This window comes from Parus major, chromosome 7, assembly GCF_001522545.3.
Source record: "Parus major isolate Abel chromosome 7, Parus_major1.1, whole genome shotgun sequence".
NCBI lineage: Eukaryota > Metazoa > Chordata > Aves > Passeriformes > Paridae > Parus > Parus major.
Window position 1 is genome coordinate 28,891,418 of NC_031776.1, and position 20,486 is coordinate 28,911,903.

Below are 20,486 nucleotides of genomic sequence, written 5' to 3' on the forward strand. Positions count from 1 at the left end.
ACCCTGATGGTGTGGAACCAGCACCTTCACAGCGCCACTTATCTGTTAGCATTTATACAAAACATCACGAGTGGATCCAGGATAAATACAATTTGTATACTATTTTCTTATTCACCTTATTTAACAGCTCCCAAAGTCCTCTCCTGCCTTCCTCTGCTGGGGTACTGAGGTGACTTGGGAGGAGTTTTAGGAGGCAACTCTTCACTCTGGAACTTCTGTGGTTAAAATTCATTTAGCTCCAACAAAGGAGGGTAACGAGTGTTTATAGTCCCTGTGAAGTAGTTTTAACCTAGGATTCAAAAGACAAAGACTGCTGTTGAATAGCAATGTTTATTTAGCATTCTAGCATTTAAATCTTTCTCTGTTTGGATGTGTCTTTCCTTTTGAACTGGAAGCATAAATTTCTCTGCCTGCAAAACTTTTTTTCCCTGTCTCACACCGAATCCCCAGAAAATCATCAAATATTCTTGTAAATCTCAAAGATACTAGGGAGTTAGCCCCCCTTCCTCCCCATTTAGACCTTTGAAGGCTGGTGTGACTAGAATGATTGTGGAGTTATAGTTCAGAGTCAGAATAAAAAATGAAGGGAAGCATTTTGCAACACTGTAGCCTGTACAATAACTAATTACTTATAGATTTTAGGTCACATTTGAAAAAGACAAATACTGAAATAAATGGATTATCGCTTGGAGCTACCATTAACAGTGTGTTTAAGCACTTTGGGGTAAAATCAGCCTGTGTCACAGCAGAGCAGCTGCCTGCATCAGTGCATGATCCTGCCAGTGCCTGTGACAGCCAAACTGGCTCCTCTGCAGGGTCAGAAACACTTTCAGCTTGGGCTCGTGTACTGCCCTGGACCTTTGCTGGACCATGCTGGTGGGAAAAAGTTAACCAAGAAAAACCTGACCAGCTCTGAAACCAAGTGAGACTGAAAAAAAAGTCTTAGGGTTTTGAGGCCAGATGCTGCCCTCCACTGTGATGTCTAACAGAAAAAACGAGGAAATGTGCTGGCAGATTTGTGGTGATGTGATCTAAAACATCAGAAGACTTCAGAAGAGAGGAATGAAAATACAGTCATTGACCCATATATGATGAGTTGAATTTAAGCTTTAGATGTAGCCTGCATGTGTATTAAAGTTGTTACCTGTCATATGAATGTAATGCAGAAAACTAATTAATTTATTGCATATTTTAATACAATGTCTTAAACACATTCATTGCCTTTTTTACCTTTGCAGCTGGAATCATCAATAATTTTGCTAAGGAGGTGTGTTATGATGTATTCAGCATAAACTTCAGGCTTTGGAAACCTGGAGAACTGACTTTTAGCTGGTAAACGTTTTGCTCTTCAGCTTATCTCCCTTCCTACGGGGCTTGAGATGGGAAACTTCAGTTGCTTCCCTGTGAATTTTGGAAAATATTTCCAGCCACACACATATCCCACAGTGTCTGGCTGGTCCCCATTCCTTCAGAGATGGCAGAAGGCTCAGTTTTCTCCCCAAAAGGAAAAAACTCTCAGCTTGGCACCAGATAGCCTCTATGAAATATTAATCTTCTTGGAAAGGTAGTGTCAGATACATTGGAAATGCTGTTTTAGGGCTCCAGAAAAGGTTTGTGTCCTCAAGGGTCTTTGCTAACTTACCTCATAAATACATGTGAGCCAGCAAGATAGGACAAAACTACCCAAAAGACTCCAATTCATCCCAAATCTCTTCAGATCACGAGGAATGGTCAGGAACGGGGATGAGAGCATCTGGAAATAACATCATTCCTAAGGGAAAGTGTTCCATTTTAATTAATTGTATTCCTTTTATCCATGACAGTGTAATTGCATTTTGCTTAACCAAGTCTTTTTAATTGGTGCTGGGCATGAATGATAAGCAAAGCTGTGGCACTCCTTGTTGGTTGTCACAGGCAGCTCTTTCAGGGCAGTGCAGGATGGTTGGGTGACTTTGAAGCTGGGGTGGAACAGCTGGAGCTGGGTATTTGGGAGGGAGAGGGTTGGTCCTGTGAACCAACCTACAAATCTCAGGGCTACCCCTTTCTGTAGATGCAAAAGGGTTTTTTGTTGCTCACCAACCATCCCACGGTGACTTGTGGCACTCCTCCTGCCCCACTGGGCCCTCTCTTAGACTGGAGAAGTGAACATGTGAGTTATGAGTCCCCTCCAAACCTGCTGCACAGGGATCCCAGTGCTGAGGCTCCAAATGTCACTGCTGGGACTTTTGTCCTGCCCCCACAGGGGTGAGGCTGGGGATGGGCTGTGCAGCTCTCCCTCCTCTGTCCCTCCGAGGGGACACCTCTGACATGCTGGCAAAATCTGAGGGTTTACTATAAAAAATGTGTTTCTAGCTGTTAAAGAGTGGGGAGCAAGACTTGTACAAGTGTCACAGCTGCCCAGCAGTCTCTCACAAACCATTGGGCACAAGATGCTGCACCACAAAACCCTAAAACCACCCAGTCTTATATTGCAGAATTCCTTTCTTGGATGATTGGTTGACCCCTGCTGCAATTACCAGGGGGTGAAACCACCACAGCCTCCCTCATTCCCTCAAACCAGGCACCCCACTCTCGGGTTTTGGTCTCAATGTGCATGCTGTCAGCTGTTCAACAAGACAAAATACATTTTAGTCCTTTCCCACAACACAGGTGGGACATCACAGGCACCCTCTGGATGCATTGCCAGGCCTTTGTGGCCGTCACTGCCTTCCCACTCCTGGGATCCTAGAATCATGGAATGATTTGAGTTGGAGTGGACCTTAAAGGTCATCAAGTTTCAAATCCCTGGGCAGGGACATCTTTTACTAGACCAGGTTGCTCAAAGCCCCATCCAGCCTGGCCTTGAACACTTTCAGTGATGAGGCATCCACAGCTGCTCTGGGCAACCTGTGCCAGTGCCTCACTACCCTCACAGTAAGGAATTTCTCCTTGTCCTATCACTACTTGCCCTTGACAAAAATCCCTCTCCGTTCTCTTGCAGGTGTTTGGAAGGTGTGCTCCAGGAGCTCTTTCTCTTCCCCAGACTCTCTCAGCCTAGGAGAGGCGCTCCATCCCTCGGAGCATCTTCTCAGCCGCCTCCAGCAGCTCTCTGTCCCTCCTGTGCCGGGCTCTCCGAGTTGGACACCGCTCTCCGGGCGGGCTCAGACGGGAGCTGAGCAGACAGGGATGCACAGAAGGATGCTCGGTTCTCCGTGGGAGCAGGCAGCGGGGCAGGGGCAGCCTCCGGGCCGGCCCGGTGCCGCGGCTCTCCCGCAGCGGCTTGGCGGAGCGGCGGCGGCCCTTGAGCTCCCCTTAGTGCCGGCAAGGGGCATTGAGATAAGCGCTTATCCCCGCGGCAGGGATGGGGAGGGATGCCCGCAGGCGGCTGACGGGTCCTGGAGCCCTGCCCGCCGCTCATCCCGCAGTCCCACTCGTGGCATCCCGTCGGGATGTGTGTCCTTGCAGGGAGACCTGTACTTACTGAACGAAAATTGCATCAGTCGCATGGGATCCAAGAAAGCCCAGTTCAATGTTTTCTCCCTAATATCTACAGGTGTGTGTGAATAAATTTTTTTTTTTAATCTATTCGACCATGTATTTGTTTAATTATTTTATTTATTTATTTATTTATTTATTTATATTTAATAACAATCAATAGCTTATTCATGCTTTGCTATATTCTTTATTTGTCACTAATTTGCTTTACTGGAGCATCTAATTTCTAAAGGCATGAAAATCTTAGCTTTATACACCAGATAAGCAAGGGGTGCTGCTCCTGGAGACAGCTTAGGAAATGCTGACAGAGAAGGGAAGGGACTTAGCTAAGGTCAAAAACAAATGCCGTGCTAAACCAAGGTAGTCTAGATGTGTATAAGAGAACAGCTTAGGAAATGCTGACAGAGAAGGGAAGGGACTTAGCTAAGGTCAAAAACAAATGCCGTGCTAAACCAAGGTAGCACCTGGATCCCAGGTTTTTACACTTTAATGTGTGTTCAACATAGTTTCTAAAGAATATTTATATTTGCATGCCAGAGAGATCACCCAGTGACTTCTGAGCATCTGCTCTCTTGGGTGATTGCACTTCCCTGAGGGGTTTAAGCTCAGGTTCACAACTGTACCATGATGAAGATGGACTAGCCAGCTCAACTACAGCCAGTGCAGGTTTGTGCACACTGATCCTATTCTCCTACTGCACTAAACTAACGTGGACCATCCCTTCCCCTGTAGACTTGGAGGTCACACATGTGTGAGCTCCTGCAGATGAGCTGATGTCAGGTAGCTGGAAAAGCTGTGAACTGGCTCATGTGCCTGAGCTCCAATTGTTTTGTGACAGCTGGGATGTTTCAGGTTACCTGTGGGTCTTGCAACTGTTATTGATCTGTGAAAAATCCAACTTTCTTTTTGTCAATATTTCTATGACCTGCTGAAGAGGCACAAAAGTACAGCCTGATGAAATTGGATGTGGGTGATGAAGGAAAGCTCCATGGAGAGCAGAGGCAGCAGCAGCTCCCAGCAGAGACTCGGTGTCCCATCAAATACACTCCACCCCAGCATCCTCATTGTGGTTGCAGTTATGTGAACCCCAGTCGCGCTTGCTACAATCCATAATTGTAATTTCACTCCCCTTGCAACTTACGTCGTCAAGCCAAATTTGCCCGGTACCTTAGGAAGATTAAACAAACACACAAAAAACTGTTGGATGGGAGAAAGAGGAATATGTTTTGTTGTGGGGTTTTTTTTGCTACAGAGGGCCCAGTGGATAGTGGGTGTGTGTTGGGTTGGTTTGTTGGCTTGTTGGAAATCAAGCTCAAGCAGCACTTGACATGCAGCTGCCTCATCCCAAGAGGGATGCAAGCATCCAAGCCTGCTCTGTTGAGGAGATCACCTCGTGTGGATGACCTTGCTGTGGTGCTTTGTGGGTGTGTGTAACCACTGAGCCAGGCCTGGGGAGGTGCAGAGCTGTTGTGGGCTCACCTGGTGGTGCTGTGAAGGACGTGACGGCGCGGTTGAATCCCAGCATTCGGCAGACGACGCCGGCCTCTCGGGTGGTCCAACCATCATCACATATTGTTCCCCAGGTCCCCTTGTGGAAGATTTCCACTCGGCCCCTCCTGTCTCCTCCCACGATTCGTACAAAATTACCCATGCCAACTGAGAGTTCAGAGGAGAAGAAAATGACTCAATGGATCATGCAGGCGTAAGGAAAAAGACACTGACAGAGAGAAGCAGTGACCACCCAAACCAGAGGAATGTTCCCCTCTCCAGGGTGGGACCAGAGGTTACAGGTAGCTCAAATCCAAACAATTCCAGAGCCCCCCCTGCATTTGGAGACACCAGGCTGCAGCTCAGAGCACAGACTCCTCGGCTCTGTTAGCTGTACCATGGGTTAACCAGTGTGAGCAGAAGGGTATTTTGGTCCTGATCTCAGGTAGCTCTGATACCAGGAGGCAAATGAGAGAAAAAGTAAAAGTTCAGTACCTTCTCCTTTTTCACCTTTGCTCCCTTTCATTCCCATGAAACCTGTTCCAAATTAGAAAAGCAAACATTAGAGAGTTGCTTGTGGAAAAATCTGGTTATTATCTAGTTCTGAATACTTGTGTGAGTTAGAGATGTGCAGGCTCCTCCCCTTGTAGAAAATGAACACCCTGAAGTGACTAAGGGTATGTAAAAGGAACATGGCAGGAAAAGTAGGATAACATACAGGGATATATTCCCAGTGTGGGACCCAAGAAAAGAGCCGCTTTCAAAATCCCATATATTCACTCACTTGTGGGAAATGTATCTCATTCCCACTGTTACCTGTAAAATGACATTTCTGGTAGACTTCAGGATCTCCAGAAGCAGGCATGGTATCTCCCAAAGTACTGTCAGGAAGACCTACATCCTGGGATTTGATCTCCAGGGAGAGCAGAAAGGTGCTCTCAACAGTCCTCTTGGTCTTGAGGGCAGGGGTGTTTGAACAAACCCAGTGAGCTCTTTCCTCCAAAGCTACCTCCAGAAAGCACTGATTACTGTCTCCTTCTGGGGACCAGGAGATGAGATTCATCCAGAGGGCAGTCTTTGGCTTGGAACCAGCCCAGTTACACTTCTTCCATCTTCCAGATGCAAAGCTCCAGAGGAGGAGTGCGTGGAGAAGCCCCACGTAGAATCTAGTGATCATCATGGATGTGATCATAGTGATCATCATAGAATCTAGACTCTTATTTAATTTCTGAGGATTCTTGTACTATTCTGTGTGAACAATTAAATGAACAAAGGCATCTGGAGCACTGTTTGCTTCCCACAGCCTGTTATAACAACTGTTTGTTTGTTGGGCTTTTTGTACTACAGGTCTTATGTATTTTTGAAACAGTCTGTGGTTGGAAGGGAGGGGGATTAAGGATGAAGAGTAGCTGTAGTGTTGGCCCTTTTGAACAACTTTTGTGTCCTACAGTTAGCAAGGTGTATTTAAATAGCCTCACTGCCAGGTGTTTCCAATAGCTTCACTATTCCATGTTCCTGAGTGCTGTGTTTACATGGGATTTATCCCAGGGATAGGGTGTCTCTGATGGCTCTGAACAAAGCAAAGAGGAACATGGGTTGTTCCAGTTTTCTGTGAAATCAGGGATTTGAGAGAATCTAATGCATCTGTGTACTTGCATGTCTTTTAGCACACCTCCCAGGGTGTACAGTGACACCCTGCACGTTCCTCTGGCTGTCGAGTTCCTGCAAATCACCTCTGAAAACACACCCCAGAGCAGCTTGTGGAGGTCTGTGATCTACAGTCCAAATCCAAACATGCCATCAGTGCCACAGACCCTGTGGCAAAGAGCCTTACCAGTTAATCCAATGTCTCCCTTGGCTCCTTTTAGTCCTGGCTCTCCTTTCAGACCCCGAGTGCCATAATCCCCCTTGGCTCCTTTTTGACCAGCTGGGCCTGGGGCACCTGGGTGGAAAGAAAAAAAGCCATTGCCTTTGTCCCTTCCCAGGGAAAGGACATCACAAACATTTCACATTGATGCAGAACAGTGGCATGTGGCACCTAAGGTTCTTTGCATCATCAGAATAAATCATGCTCTAAGAGTTTACCTGGTAGGCCCTGGTCTCCCTTTGCTCCCTTTTGCCCTGGAGGTCCTGAGATCATCAAAACAAACAAACAAACATTTATAAGACTGATGTTTATACATTTATAAGAGTTTATGCAAACTAGTATTTGCAATTGATTTCAACTCATCTAATTTTGGTGTCTACACTGAATTTATAGTTCTGAATTTTATATTTATATTTCACTACTTGAAACAGTTGTCTTATTTCACATCTTACTCAGTGCAGAACATGTCCAAAAAGAAAATACAGGCAGTGGAAAAACATCTTCTTCTGAAGTTTATCTTAAACTGCTTCTTTGTGCATTTTCAATTTATACAAAAATTCAGGCACCATCACCGTCTCTTGCATATTACAGATGGCAGAAACAACCCTCTGGTGAGCAGTCAGCCCACCATGGCATCCTGCCATGCATTGAGGGTCCAAGAAGACTCAAGAGATCTTCTCTTGGTGGTGTAGTTCCCTTCCTGGTATCTGCATGATGTGTGTTGTTGACCCAAAACCTGTTTTATTCTCCTTTACCTGCTATTCCTTGTCCTCCCTGTTCACCCTTGGGTCCAGCAATGCCCTGTGCTCCTGAAATCGAAAAGAGATCAGTAAGGGTGAACCCATCACACAAAGTGAGGCCAGAGTAGAAGGTCAATGAGTTATAGGTTTGAGCAGGGCTGTACCTGGGCTACCTTTGGGGCCCTGCTCCCCCTTCTCCCCTTTCTGACCAGGTCTGCCTTCAAGGCCAGGGCTTCCAGGAGGTCCATGTGGTCCAGTTGCACCTTGAGGTTGAGTGAAAGCGGCACAAATGAAATGCAACACAGCACATGAAGGAGATAAAAAGACAGACAGCTCTATCACCAGCCCTTGCTCACTGAGTTGAGCCTATGAAGGCAAAACAAGCACTGGCACCCAAATTGTAATCCTGGCAGTGCTAATCTTAGCAATGCAGTGAGGGATGATCTGGAGTGAAAAGCTGCACGGAACCAGGCCCTGGCTGAGTGCCACCCTTGAAATGCACAAGTTCTTCCCTAAAAGAGCAGACAATTTCTGTCCTTGTGTGTGCACACACATCAGGAAGGAGGGCACGCTTCCTTCCCTCTCAGCCTCCTGCACAGGGAGTGGGACCCAGATGAGACAGCCAAGGCTGCTGGATGAGATTGGATGACACTGAAATGTTGGCATGGGTTCTTCATCTAACCATCATCTTCTCTTACCCATGCTGGGGTCTAGACCAGCTGCAGTTTTCCTTGTTGTGAAACACCATATGAAGGAGATCAGTGTTATGCCTCTACAAGAACTTGCACCTTCTGTACTGCTTACCTGCCTCTCCTTTTGGCCCAGGAGGTCCAGGATTCCCCGGGCTACCTGTAATGACATCCTGGCATCAGTGCTAACGAGGCTTAGCCCAGCCCCTCAGCTGGGGTGGCCCTGCACCCTGTGTGTCACACTGTGTCCTCTGCACTTACCATTGAGACCTGGCAGTCCTGGGAGTCCATTCTGTCCCTTAGGACCCACGGGTCCCTGGCTCCCGGGGTCTCCCTTCATGCCCATGTCCCCTTTCTGTCCTTGGGGTCCTATCAAAGAGCACAGCACACATGTGTAAATTTTAAAAACCAGATTTGTTGTCTCTGCAGCCTGTGGAGCACCTCTGCCTGGCCACACCGGTAGCAAGGTCTGGCCTCACACCTGCACTGACCATTCAGTGACATTGTCACCGTAAAGCTGTAGGAGGACAGAGCTGCTCTGTCTGATCCACCTCTGGCTCTGTCAGCCTCTCTGGCCAGATGTTTGTCTGGCCTGCTGTTAAAGGCTTTTAGTGGTGCCATGAAACCTCTCCAATCTATTCCAAAACTATCCCTGCTGCTGGGATGTTTTCTCCTCTAGTTAAGCATCCCTTACTGCAGTCTGAACGCTTCCCTTCTGCTAGATGCCGTGGAGATACAGGGCAGCACATTCCACTCCTGCACTTCCAGAGAGTTCTGTCACCTCCCTTTAACCTTCTCTTCTCTGAACAGGTGATCAGCATGCTCCAAAAGAGCAGAATTACTTGGAGGTGTCTCATGTGAAGACTTACATCTCCTTCATTGTTCTGCTCCAGAATTATCCCAAAGTCCTTGCCTTTTGGTATTCCTCCTACAGTCACTCTTCTCTTCTGGAGCATCTTGTGCTAATGAGAGCATTGGGGCATTCAGGTTCTGATGGAAGATCTGAGGGGGCTCTTATCAACCTGTCCAACTGTCCTCACTGCTCTGCACCACACTCATCACCTGCTTTCTTTTCCTCTCCTGCTTCCAGCCCGTGGGAGACCACTGAGTAACAGCTATCCATAATAAGTGTCACGTGGGAGAAACACTTCGCATATCTCTTCTACCTCAGGTGTATAAAGCCAGGCTTATGTAAGATACAAAGCTCTCAGAAAGAGGTTCCACTAAAATGAGGACTAATATCCACATACTTGTGCATTTAAATTATATTGTATTATTTTATACCATGGAAATCCCACTGCAAACATCACTGCTTTAATCTAGGATAGGCTGATAATTGAGTATCTGTGGCTTTCATTAGACAAAGGTCACTCTGTAAAGAGACTTCTGTGGTGCAGAATCAACATTTTGCATGGCCCCTTCTCCCAACCCTCCTTTGGGAGATTTGCTGAAGCATGACATACAATTAAACCCCTTCAGATCAGATCAAATGTCCAGTTTATCCAGCTCCCTCACTGACTGGCAAACCATGCTCAGGACTGCTTGGATTTTTCTGAATGCTGACCTATGAAGACTTCCTGAGTTTAAAAATAAATGTGTGTGAGAACATTAAAAATGCTGAGACAGTGAAGAAGTCTTACCTGCGAGCCCCAGCTCTCCTTTTTCTCCTTTCACTCCTGGACTACCACTTGGGCCAGCAGGACCAGGAGTTCCTTTGCTCCCCTTCTCACCCTTGGGTCCATGTACACCTGCAAGGACAGCACCATTTTTCTGATGCTTCGTGGGGTGCCATGTCCAGTGAATGCCAGCAGCAGGACACCCACCACAGCTGTGAGCATGAGCCAAACTCCACTCTGTGCACTTGAGGTGGGAAATAGGCCCACTGTGACTGTTGTACACTGACTTATTTTAAAATAAGATTTTTTCCAGCTCAGTTTTGCTTTTGCTCACATTAGCTTTACATAGGCCTATTTCCTTCAGCTCCAATGACATTCTTACTCACTTACACCTTGGCTGAGGACAAGATTGCTCATAAAATCATCCATAAAGCCACTTTATGTTCATCCACAGAAGTAATTCAGGTGCCAGAAAAGCCTTACCTTGGTCTCCCTTTGTCCCTGGTGGTCCCTGTAACCCTGGGATGTAAAACACATATATCAGCTGACACACATCATCTATTCACAGTAATGGCTAAGAAGAAGAGACACATTTTTTAATCATCCTTCGCTCACACAATTTCAGTCACCAGTGAGGCCAATCTTCAGATGGCAGGGACCAGCACAACGATTTGAGCAAAGTCCTTGGAGTTCAGCTGAGTGCTCAGCTGGGCAGGGGCCAGCTTGTCTTCCTGCCAAGCCCAGCTCATGGGGACCATTGGGGAGATCTTTCATGAAAACGCACTGAACGATGGGGCTCTCATGTATAATAACACTGCTTGGCAGGAGGTGCTGTTTCAATGTCGTAAGTAAAGCCAGGAAGATATGAAAACACAATTTTTAATTTTTTTTTCCTTCAGAAAATCTCATCATTGTGGCCAAGAAGAAGGGATGGATGAGTTACAGGCCTGACCTAACAAGGGTTGCATCTTAGATCATCATCGCAGGATTATAGAAACTGTTGCCTGCTCCAACCTCTGCTCAAAGTGGAGCCAGTGTTAGATCAGGACTTGCTGCACCCTCACAGTCTGGAGATGTTTACCTCCTGTGGCAGGTTCTACCCAAACCCAGGTACCCAGGGCAGCAGCTGGTGGTGGAGGGCAGAACTTGCAGCCAGCTCATTCCTGAGTCTGTGGCAATGTTTTCCTAGGGACAGGGTGGGCATTGTCCTCTGTGGGAGCACTCTGTGGGCTAGCCAAGGCTCCTGGAGGATCAGTGACAAGGTACAGCAGGTCTTCTCATCACCAGGGCATGGGTGTCTGCACACTGGGTAAGGTCTGGAGACTGAAATCCCAAATCCTCACTTAAGGTCTCTTTGATGAAATAAAGAAGAAGAGAAAAATAGGAGAAGTTGTGGCTCATTTACCAACGTACCTGGTAGACCAGGATCTCCTTTGCGTCCAGGAGGCCCTGAAATAAATATTTAATGGATATTTTTCAGTAGTCAGCAGTCAGTGAGGAACACAGCAGTATGGGATTGACAGGCTTGAGGTGTGGGCTGGAGACACCACCCTTTTGGAGGGCCCTTAGAGTCCAAATCTACAAGTCACAGGAGGGGAGAGGAGCCCAGAGCTACATGTACAGCTGCAGGGGATCTGGGGGTTTGCACAGGGCAGTGCTCCAAATCCTATAGGTGCTCCCTGGTCTGGAGCTGACTCCAATCCTGGGCACGAGGACATCAATAACTGAGAGGAAGATTAAATCTTGCCCTAGTTACTGGATCATCTAAACTGCTGATGCAGAGGAGCCAGGTGTCCCTGCTGCAGAGCCAGCATGGAGAGCCATACCTGCAATCACGGTGATGTTCTTCATCCTCATCATCAGGTTTGCATTGTTGCTTTTAATGATGGTGATTTCCTCTTCTAAGCTTCTCCTCCAGCTTTCTTCATGTCTCATGAAAAAGTCCTTCCCAGCAGAGCTTTTCAACAAGGCCGGTGTTTGGCCAAAGAGGCTCTCCTGAATCTCTTCTATATAGGAGGCATTTTGCTCTTGAAGTTTCAGTATCTCTCCCTGCATCTTAAATACTGAGGAAACAAAAAGCCCATGCAATGAATGTTCACTGCCCGGTCTGGCTAGGAAATGGTTGTTTGGCAGAGCAGTTCCTCAGCACCTGGGGGGGACACTGGGGGATAAAGACCACCTCTGTCTGCCCCAGGGAGGTGGTTTTCATGTGCCAGTGCTTGCTGCAGCCAGGAGTGCAGCTGGGAGTGCTTTTGCAGATGCAAAGCACACACACAGGGTGGGCGAATCGTTCCCTGCAGCGGCTGCTTTGGCTGGCGGTGTGCGGAGGAGCCTCTGTGCCCCCTCAGAGGGCTCAGATCTGTGTGCTCATTCCTGCTTGCCCGTGCCCCCAGGAGCACCCAGCAAAGCTCTCTTTTGATGCCAAGCCCATGGTGAGGTTGCAGCATTACCTTTGTACATCAGCAGTCCCTGGCCGGCCGTCAGCAGCAGCAGGTAGATGCTGAGGGCTGTCCGAACACAACACGTGGATGCCTGTTTCTGGCTCCGAGGCTCTAAAAACCGAGAGATGAAGGGCAGACACTCTCCCACATTTCTCCCCTACAGCTCTGCTTGCTTGCAGCCTTTTCAGGTCCGGCCACAGCGCTTTCCAGCAGTGTGGAGCAGCAAGGTGCCTCTGCCAGCAAGGCAGGATGCCTTCCTCTGCTCCACGCTTTGCTCTGCAGTCTGCTTGGCCATCTTTTCCTCAGCTAATTTAACCAGCTCACTTCCAGCAAGACTTAATCCAGACTGTAACAGTGTGAATGTGGTGATTATCCCCTTTCTGCATCAATAAACTCCCTGTTCCCAATGCTTTTGGCTGTCCCAGGCTGCTGTTCAGAGTGCTGCTCAAAGCAATTCCCTCTCCATCCAGAGCACTGCATATGTGTGATTCCAACAGTGATGCATGTATGCATCAAAATAAATGAAAAATCAATAGTAAGCTGAAGTGCAGAACAAATTGAAACAAGTCATAAGATGTAAAATCAATCATTACCAGCAAGTATAAAAGAAATAAATGGCTTTGTTGAATTTTGGCCTTCAGGGGGAAAAAAGCAAGAAGCATTTCAGAAGCATTGGTAACTACATCAGACATTCAGTAAGTTACACTCAATAGAGGCTTTTCTCTTTTTTTCAAAGTAATGTAATCAGGAATTTAAAGTCTTAGTTTTAGAAGAGTACAGTATTTTAATTGGTTTTACAATAGAATGGCTTAGTCAGCAATGAAGCTTTTATAATCAGCTAAAAATTCATAAACTTACATTTTTTTATTGAGTCTGGTGATTTTAGTATCTTAACTATTATGCATGAAAGTCTTACTCAAGAAAATTGGACATTTTCTAAGACAGGAAAATAACTAATTTTTTTCTGATGCTCAGCATCAGCTTTTGGCTAGAAAGGGTTGTTTGACATAATTCTACTTTTAAATGGCTGTTAATTTACTAGCAAAATCACTGCAATAAGTATTTAATATGCAATATTTCATTTCTATGTGTTGTTTTAGACCAGATAAAATCCATATAATTCCACTGAATAAAAAGAAATCTTACCACTTATCTGAAAGGTTGTAGTAGCAGGTGAGACAAACCCAATCTTTTCTGAAAGACTGAAAGAGTTCATATCACTTGAATTTCCATCTTCCCCATATTTGTCTTTAAATTTCATGACAAATTTCTTCTGGTTAAGTTAAAGCCTTGTCAGATTGTGGACAATAAAGAACTGGAGGTACTTCCTCTCTACCTCCTGATTTGATATGCTCTCTGATATGCATTCCCTAACTGCTCAGCTTTTATAGACTACTGAGAAGTCTGATGTGGTAATTTGAACAGTTCCTCAAAAAATCCCGCAGCTAAGATGTTGAGCTGCTCTCATGTGCTCACTTGGAGTCCAGGGAACCCTGGGCAGGATCCTGAAAGAGCTTCAACCTGGAGTTGTTCAACATCTCTGCATTGTGGTGGAGTTAGGCAACCCCAAAACTCCAACATCCTAAGTTAGGATGGACAGGAGTGAACTTCCTCAGGTAGCCAAGAAGATTCCATGTTCAGTGTTAGCTTGGCAATCCCACTCCTGGGAGGGGAGGCTGAGGACTCTGTCACAGTGAAACACACAGTAATGTGCACCAAGGTGACACCTCAATCACTGTGTGTGACTCAAGTGCAAGGAGGCAAAGAATCAGGAGGAGTTGTAAGACAAGTGAATGATGGTGGGATGGGGAATGCTGAATCCCAAACGGGTTTGGGATGATATGAAGAAGAGACACTTGCAGCCTCCTTGACAAGGTCTCTCAAGCTCCTGCTTCCTACCTGACGAGTTCTTCACACCCATGGACATGATTCCTACCTCTTCACCATTTCTTTGCCCTCACCCTGCCAAACTCCTCCCTGGCATTTGACATTTGGACATCTCCATTTGTGCTAGGTTTGATTTTGCTTTTGCAAAGCAAAGTGACTCACCCAAGCCTGCAGGCAGGAGCCGTTGGTAGGATCTGGGCAGAGCCCTCTGCACCCACGCTGCCACCACCACCTCCTGCTCTGTCCGAGGTGCAAGGCAGTCACTGTCACACGGTTTGGTCCTGGGCTGCAGGTCTGTGTTCATCCCTGGGGCTGCTGGGTCCTCGCCGCTTTGCTCGGCCATGGAATGAGGAGTGGCAAATCTCCAGGTGAGGGTGAGCTAGAGATTCACACCCTGACAGTGCAGAGTGAAGCCCTCTGTTCTGCACCTGGTGTACAAATCTCTGAAAGCCTTAAACCATAGATATGTGGGGATTTTTGAATCCACTTCTGTGTTCTCCTTTCAAATGTGCTTATGCAGCTGTGACCTGGTTTGTCCCCAGGAGGGAGGAAGAGGAGTCCTCCATTTCTAAACATTCTGCTACACTCTGTGTAGGAATTGGGATAATTTGCTTCCTTGTGAAGGTCTCAGATAGCCCCTTGAATTAGGGAGGCTCGAGAGGTTACCACCGATCAGATGAGCCACAGTAAATGCCTGTGCATCCTCTTCCATCATGGGATCACCCCCTCACTGGAGTAAGGGCTCATATCCAGCCCATTTCTGAAGGTTCTGGTGGTTCAGCTGACCACTCTGCACAAGCCTGGAGCAGCCTACTCTTGCTGGGTGATGAGCTGGGAATGACTGAGCTTGTGCTGCCAAGTGGATGTTTATAGGGATGGATGTGATTCAGGTGCATGCAGAGAGCAGATGTACAGCAGAGATGCTTTTAATAATACTTGTAGTCAAATCCATTTTATTTCAAAGTATTAAAAATAAGCTGGCAGACATAGTTCTCAAAAGCCTGCCTAAAGAAAAAAGGTGCAATGAGATCTTTGTGCCCTCCTTCCCTGAGAAAGATGCTGAGGGATGAATTTTCACTTGATTCATCATCATGCTGTGGCCATGCTGCTCTCAGTGGCCCACTTGGCCTGGGTGTAAAAACAGGGGTAGACTCCATTGATTTTGACAGCCCTGAACTGCAGTGCTTCAGGTTTTGAAGTCAAACTCTCCACTTTTGAGGGGAAAGTCATGATCCCTCTGACTGCAGTTGCCTACCCAGCCGGTCAAACCTTTATTTCTCTTTGATGCAGCCCCTCTGTGAGCTGCCACATTCTCATTGCTCAGGTGAGCATCTGGGAGGTCATGGTGCATTTCTATCTCGATGTCAGCCTCTGCAAACACGCAGCAGATTTCCCAGTGCATGTGGTGCCAAGGGTCTGGGCCACGCCCTGGTGCCAGAGACCATGTCTCAACATGCTGGCTCAGCCTTTGTGCGTGTTCTCCCGTCCTGCTTTCTGCTGCCTTTCATTTCTCGCTACACCATCACCAACTGAAGCAATAGGTCGACTCTGATTTTGCAATCAGGAAAGAAAAAAAGAAAAGAAACTGCTGATTCAGTGCAGTGTCCCTAGGTTGATGTTTTGCTGAAGCAATGGGGTTATTTATAGAAAGATTCCAGCACATTATGGGACACGTCTGCTGGGCCATTAGCCTTATCCTTTGGGCTGTCTGTGAGAAAGCCCTGGTCCCTCTCCTCCTGCTGCTCATCCTGCCTCCCCTGACATGTTCTGCTGACACTCAAGGAAGTGCTTGTAGTCCTCCAGCTCATCCCTTTGCTTCCTACATTCATACAGAAGATGCTCCTCATGTTCTCACACTTAATGTTCACCAACATGTGAACCAAGTTTTATAAACTGACCACAGCTGCCTCAAAGTCACGGGCCTGGGGGAACTGCTGGTGGAGGGAAAAGGAAATGGCCTGGATGTGGCTGGTGCACCAAAAAGTCCCTGGCCATACCCGCTACCTTTCTCACCTTCCGTCTGTCACTGTTGTCCTCTGCAGGCATTTGCCACCACCAGGAGCTCATGGCAAAGCAAAGGGACATCAAACTCCAGCCTGACAATAGCTAAACTCATCAACAGCCTCCCAGCAGTGATTCTGACAGGGAGCTTGGGCAGACACCAGCCTCCTCAGGATAACCAGTTATCCTGAAAGAACTGAAGCTGCAGTTCTCTAAAGACTTTTTTTCCAACTGAGAAGATATCCTACCTCAGAGGTGTTTCTCTGTGAATCCACAAGATGGTAATTTTTCCAAACTTATCTATTTGATTGCAGGCTGTCTTAGGCATAAATGTGCAGCATTCAGGAGTCTGTCATTCCTCTCCAGGGAAGTGTGTGGCACAAACAGGCCCGATATTGGGTAGGTTGGTGCAGGAACCTTCACCCTTTCTGCTGCTCCCTCTAGAATGAAGTGAGGGCTGCAGCCAGGAAAGGTGACAGTCTACCCCTTACCCTAATACCTGCACCCATGTTTCTGCAGGTGGGCTTCAAAACACCAAGAAGTAATCCTGACACAGACCACATTCCTCTCCCACAGAAAAAAGTAAGTAGCTGTGGTTTCACCCGTGACATGTCCCATACATGTCCACCACAAAGCCAGCAATGACCAGAGCTGTACAATTGCCTTGTCATAGCTTTGCTAGTAGACTAGCTTGGTTCTTTGTTTTTTTTTTTCCTATATTACCTGATTTTTTCAGTCTTTTGTCTTTTTGCAATGAACAGGTTTGGTGAATTTTGACATACCGGTTCTTGTGGTGGATTTACTCCAGCCATCAGCCAAACAGCCACCCAAACTGTTGTGTCAGCCCTTTTTTACAAAGGATGGGGAGAAAATGGAAGATGAGAAGACCTGTGAGTTGATATAATGATGGTTTAATAGGGAAAGCAAAAGCTGTACTTGCAAGCAAAGCAGAAAGGGGAACTCGTTCTCTGCTTCCCATCAGCGGGCAGATAGGCAACTGCTTCCTGGGAATCAGGGCTTCAGCATGCGTGATGGCTTTTTGGGCTGACAAACACACAAACCACAAACATCTCCCCTTCCTCCTTCTTCCCCTGAACTTCTGATCTCTGATGTCATATGGTGCAGAGCATCCCTGGGGTTGATTTGGGTCACAACCCTGGCTGTGTCCCTTCCCAGTCTCTTGCCTGCTCCCAGGCTCAATGCTGTACAGGCTCTGCTCACCAATAGCCAAGACATCCATGTTAGCACCACAGGCTCAGCCCCAAATCCGAGGCACAGCACCATGCTGTGTTGGGTTGCTGTGGAGGATGACACCCCCATCCCTGTCAGACCCAGTACAGCTCTCCAGTGTGACGGTGTTTATGCTAAAATGCCTTGTTCTCCCCGAGGAAGGAGCAAGGGCTTTGATGCCCATGGACATCAGGAGGCACTGCTGAGTCCAGGGGATGCCAAGCCAGGTTGTGGGTAATCTGCCCACCAGTAGATCATGGAGTTACCAGATCTGGGATCTGCCTTGTGAATGTCCCATGGACTGCCCAGCTCAGTCCCGGTCAGCATCTGCTGAAAAAAAAGTGTATCCAGCTCTAAGGGCAAGAAATGGTGCATTAAATGGAGATTTTCCATGCAGAAGAAGGACTGAGGCCAACACACAAGTTCTAATGCCAGGGCATTAAAACAAACCTTGAGTCTGGACCAATATGGAAGCAGAGGCCTTGTTGTGAAGCCCCCAACATCCCTGCATACCCAGACCCGTGCTCGGGGGTCTGGCTGCTGCAGTAGCACCTGGGTACTTCAGGGACCCTGGAGAAGCACTTGTGCTAAAGCAATAAAACCCCCAGCACTGCCTGGCTGACATTTCTCCTTTCTAGCTTGATATGTTGCTTGGCTTTGTTGTAGAGATTGAAAACAGATTTTCTTTCCCTTCTATGAGTTATGTTAATTTGTGTTTCATCAGAACTTGCCTCTTCTCCTCCTTTCCTTTTTTTTTCCCCCCTTTAGGCTGGATCCAGCTGCACCATGAATTCAAGGAACCACCTGCAAAATATTTTAATGACTTCAACCTGCTCTTTGAGGTGAATTAATACCAGGGCAGCCTCTGCAGCGCAGTGAAATAGTCAGGCTTGACTAAGCAGGCCACCCTCAAAGCCGAAAAATATGTTCTGCAAGGCCAATGTGCCTGACAGGCAAGTTTGTTTTCAACATCTTCCTCCTCACCTCAAAGGCAGCTGTCCCTTATTCAGGTAAGAGCTGGTCCCAAGGACTGGATGAGACAGGCTAAGAAACAGGAGGGATAATGAGACAACATAAAACCAATCTCATGGAGGGTGGGTTAGATCTGCTAATGGATTGATACAAACAGCACAACTTCAGCCAAAGGGAGACATCTCCCAGGGCTTGCTCTGCATTTAGTAGCTCAGTTTTGCAGGGAGCAATCAGCTGCTCCCTAAGGCTCCTCTTTTCTGGAATGCTTTGGTTCATCACATGCTTCCACAAGGCCAAAAGGATTTTTCTAAGCACTGCTTACTGTGTAGCCACATCCCCACTTTCCTCCATTTCCTGGGCTTTTAAAATTCCAGGGTCATTTTTAATTTTCTAAACAGCTATTAACCATATCAAATTATGCTGCAGGTGCTGTTGTGGTCCTTTCTGCCCACAACCAACCCAGCCAGGCAAGAAGGTCCTTAACTTGCCCTGATGTATTTTTCAGGAAAGTCTCTGGGATTATGTGAGGCTCAGGGTCATTGTATTTTTAGATATCAAAATAGTCAGGTAGTCAGCGCATTGTTCAGAAGGACATTCTTAAAGAGGTTTATTATTGAGTATTGTCCTTGCACTGGGGCACATCCCCAATTAATTGCCTGCACATCAATGTGTTACTGTGCATTTATCTCAGGGTAAACACATTAAGGAGCTAATACTTGGGCTTCCACTAAAGGACACCACAGTATGGTGTGTCCCTGATAAGGTTTCTGGCACAAATTCCCATGTCCTGAATGCTACTGGCAAACTCTTCAGCTTGAAAATCCATTAACCTGTAACCACCCCATGCCCCTTATTCAATGAATAAGGAGAACAAACATGTGTGTGAGCAGCTTTATACACAGACTTGAAACCATCCCTGACAGCAGTCCATACAGAATTAACTCAAAGCAACTGTCCTGTAAAACATGTGTGCAGTGCTAGGCATTAAAGTTCAGACCCTGAAAATGCTCCAGACTTCCCTGCCTCAGTTTTCTGCTGTCCCTGGAGAGCAACAGCCAGCCCTGCTGTTCAAATCATCTCCCGTAATTGCTGTGGTGACACTGGGTGCTTCAGAGCCCCGAAGTAATGACTTTTCCCCTTGAATTTCCTTCCTTCATCTCCTGCCCTCTGTTCTGACGTCCCTTTGCTGTCCTCTTGTACATCTCTGGGTGCTGACACGACAGTGTAGCTCCTGTCTGCTCGGCACAGCTCCGTAAAATCCTCTATTCCCTTTCGGTGACTCTCCTGCTGGCCTGTGACAGCCACGTGTGCCTGAGCTTGCTCAATCTCCTGCTAGGAAATGATAAGCTTGGGTGTGAAACTCCCAGCATCAGCACATGGGGGGGAAAGTGACAGGAAAGGCAAAGGTGCCTTTATTGGGATCCTCATTGCCATCCTCCAGAGCACAGCACCCACGAGAAAGAAGCCACAGGCAGTTTGCAATGGCTGCATTGCTCCCCACAGATCTCACCTTCAGACCAGCAAGGGTTACTTCCCCTTAATTAGAGCAAATAACTGATTGCTGCTTCTCCACTGTGGTTTTTAGCAATGATAACTAATTCTTAATTTATTATTTTGTTTCTCCACTATTTCTCAGCCTGAAGGTGTTTGTCTCAGGAGGTGTCTCAGAGAAACAAGAAACTGGTGAAAGATGGTTGAAGAACCCGTCAGGGTGGAGCAGAGCCCCTCAATGAGGGGCTGGGAGAGGACTGAGCAGTGGATGCTGCTGGCTTGGCGTGTCAGTCCCACAGAGCTGGGAAAGGTCAGTGAAAGGCTCCATCCTGTCCAGTCCTGACACACCACCCTTGTGTCCCAACACTGGAGTGTGTGTGAAACCTTTGGACTCACCTTCTCACCTGCCAGTGGCAGGCAGGTCCTCACAGCTCCTGGTTTCTACCGTGCCTGAAAGGCAAGAGTCATTGCTGCTTCTTTCCCATGCAGAAACAAAAGCAAAGCCCTGGTTCAGTGCTCTCCTCAGTAGCAGGAGTGATTTAAGATGGTATAAAAAGAGGAAAAGAAAGAAAGAAATTTACTTTTTGTTT

The 20,486-nt window shown here is 47.1% G+C and overlaps 1 protein-coding gene across 1 annotated transcript; it reads right to left on the bottom strand.

Annotated features, from left to right (window-relative positions):
• Positions 1-3,946: 3,946 nt before the first annotated feature.
• On the bottom strand, positions 3,947-13,690 carry MARCO (macrophage receptor with collagenous structure). The gene is made up of 15 exons (XM_015634113.2): positions 13,462-13,690; positions 12,325-12,426; positions 11,701-11,937; positions 11,288-11,323; positions 10,358-10,393; positions 9,899-10,006; positions 8,520-8,627; positions 8,374-8,418; positions 7,734-7,832; positions 7,585-7,638; positions 7,048-7,092; positions 6,797-6,904; positions 5,458-5,499; positions 4,954-5,130; positions 3,947-4,641 (listed from the first exon to the last, which is right to left on the bottom strand). The coding sequence occupies exons 1-15, from the start codon at positions 13,574-13,576 to the stop codon at positions 4,511-4,513; spliced, it is 1,443 nt and encodes a 480-aa protein (XP_015489599.1). The 5' UTR covers positions 13,577-13,690; the 3' UTR covers positions 3,947-4,510.
• Between the last annotated feature and the right edge of the window lie 6,796 nt (positions 13,691-20,486).

Excerpts from the sequence above, each read along its gene's own strand:
- MARCO (XM_015634113.2), bottom strand. The coding sequence starts at position 13,576 with ATGAAATTTAAAGACAAATATGGGGAAGATGGAAATTCAAGTGATATG. Across the intron at positions 11,324-11,700 it reads GAACATCACCGTGATTGCAG|GGCCTCCTGGACGCAAAGGA; the intron begins GTATGGCTCTCC and ends TATTTATTTCAG. Across the intron at positions 8,419-8,519 it reads AGGACTGCCAGGTCTCAATG|GTAGCCCGGGGAATCCTGGA; the intron begins GTAAGTGCAGAG and ends ATGTCATTACAG.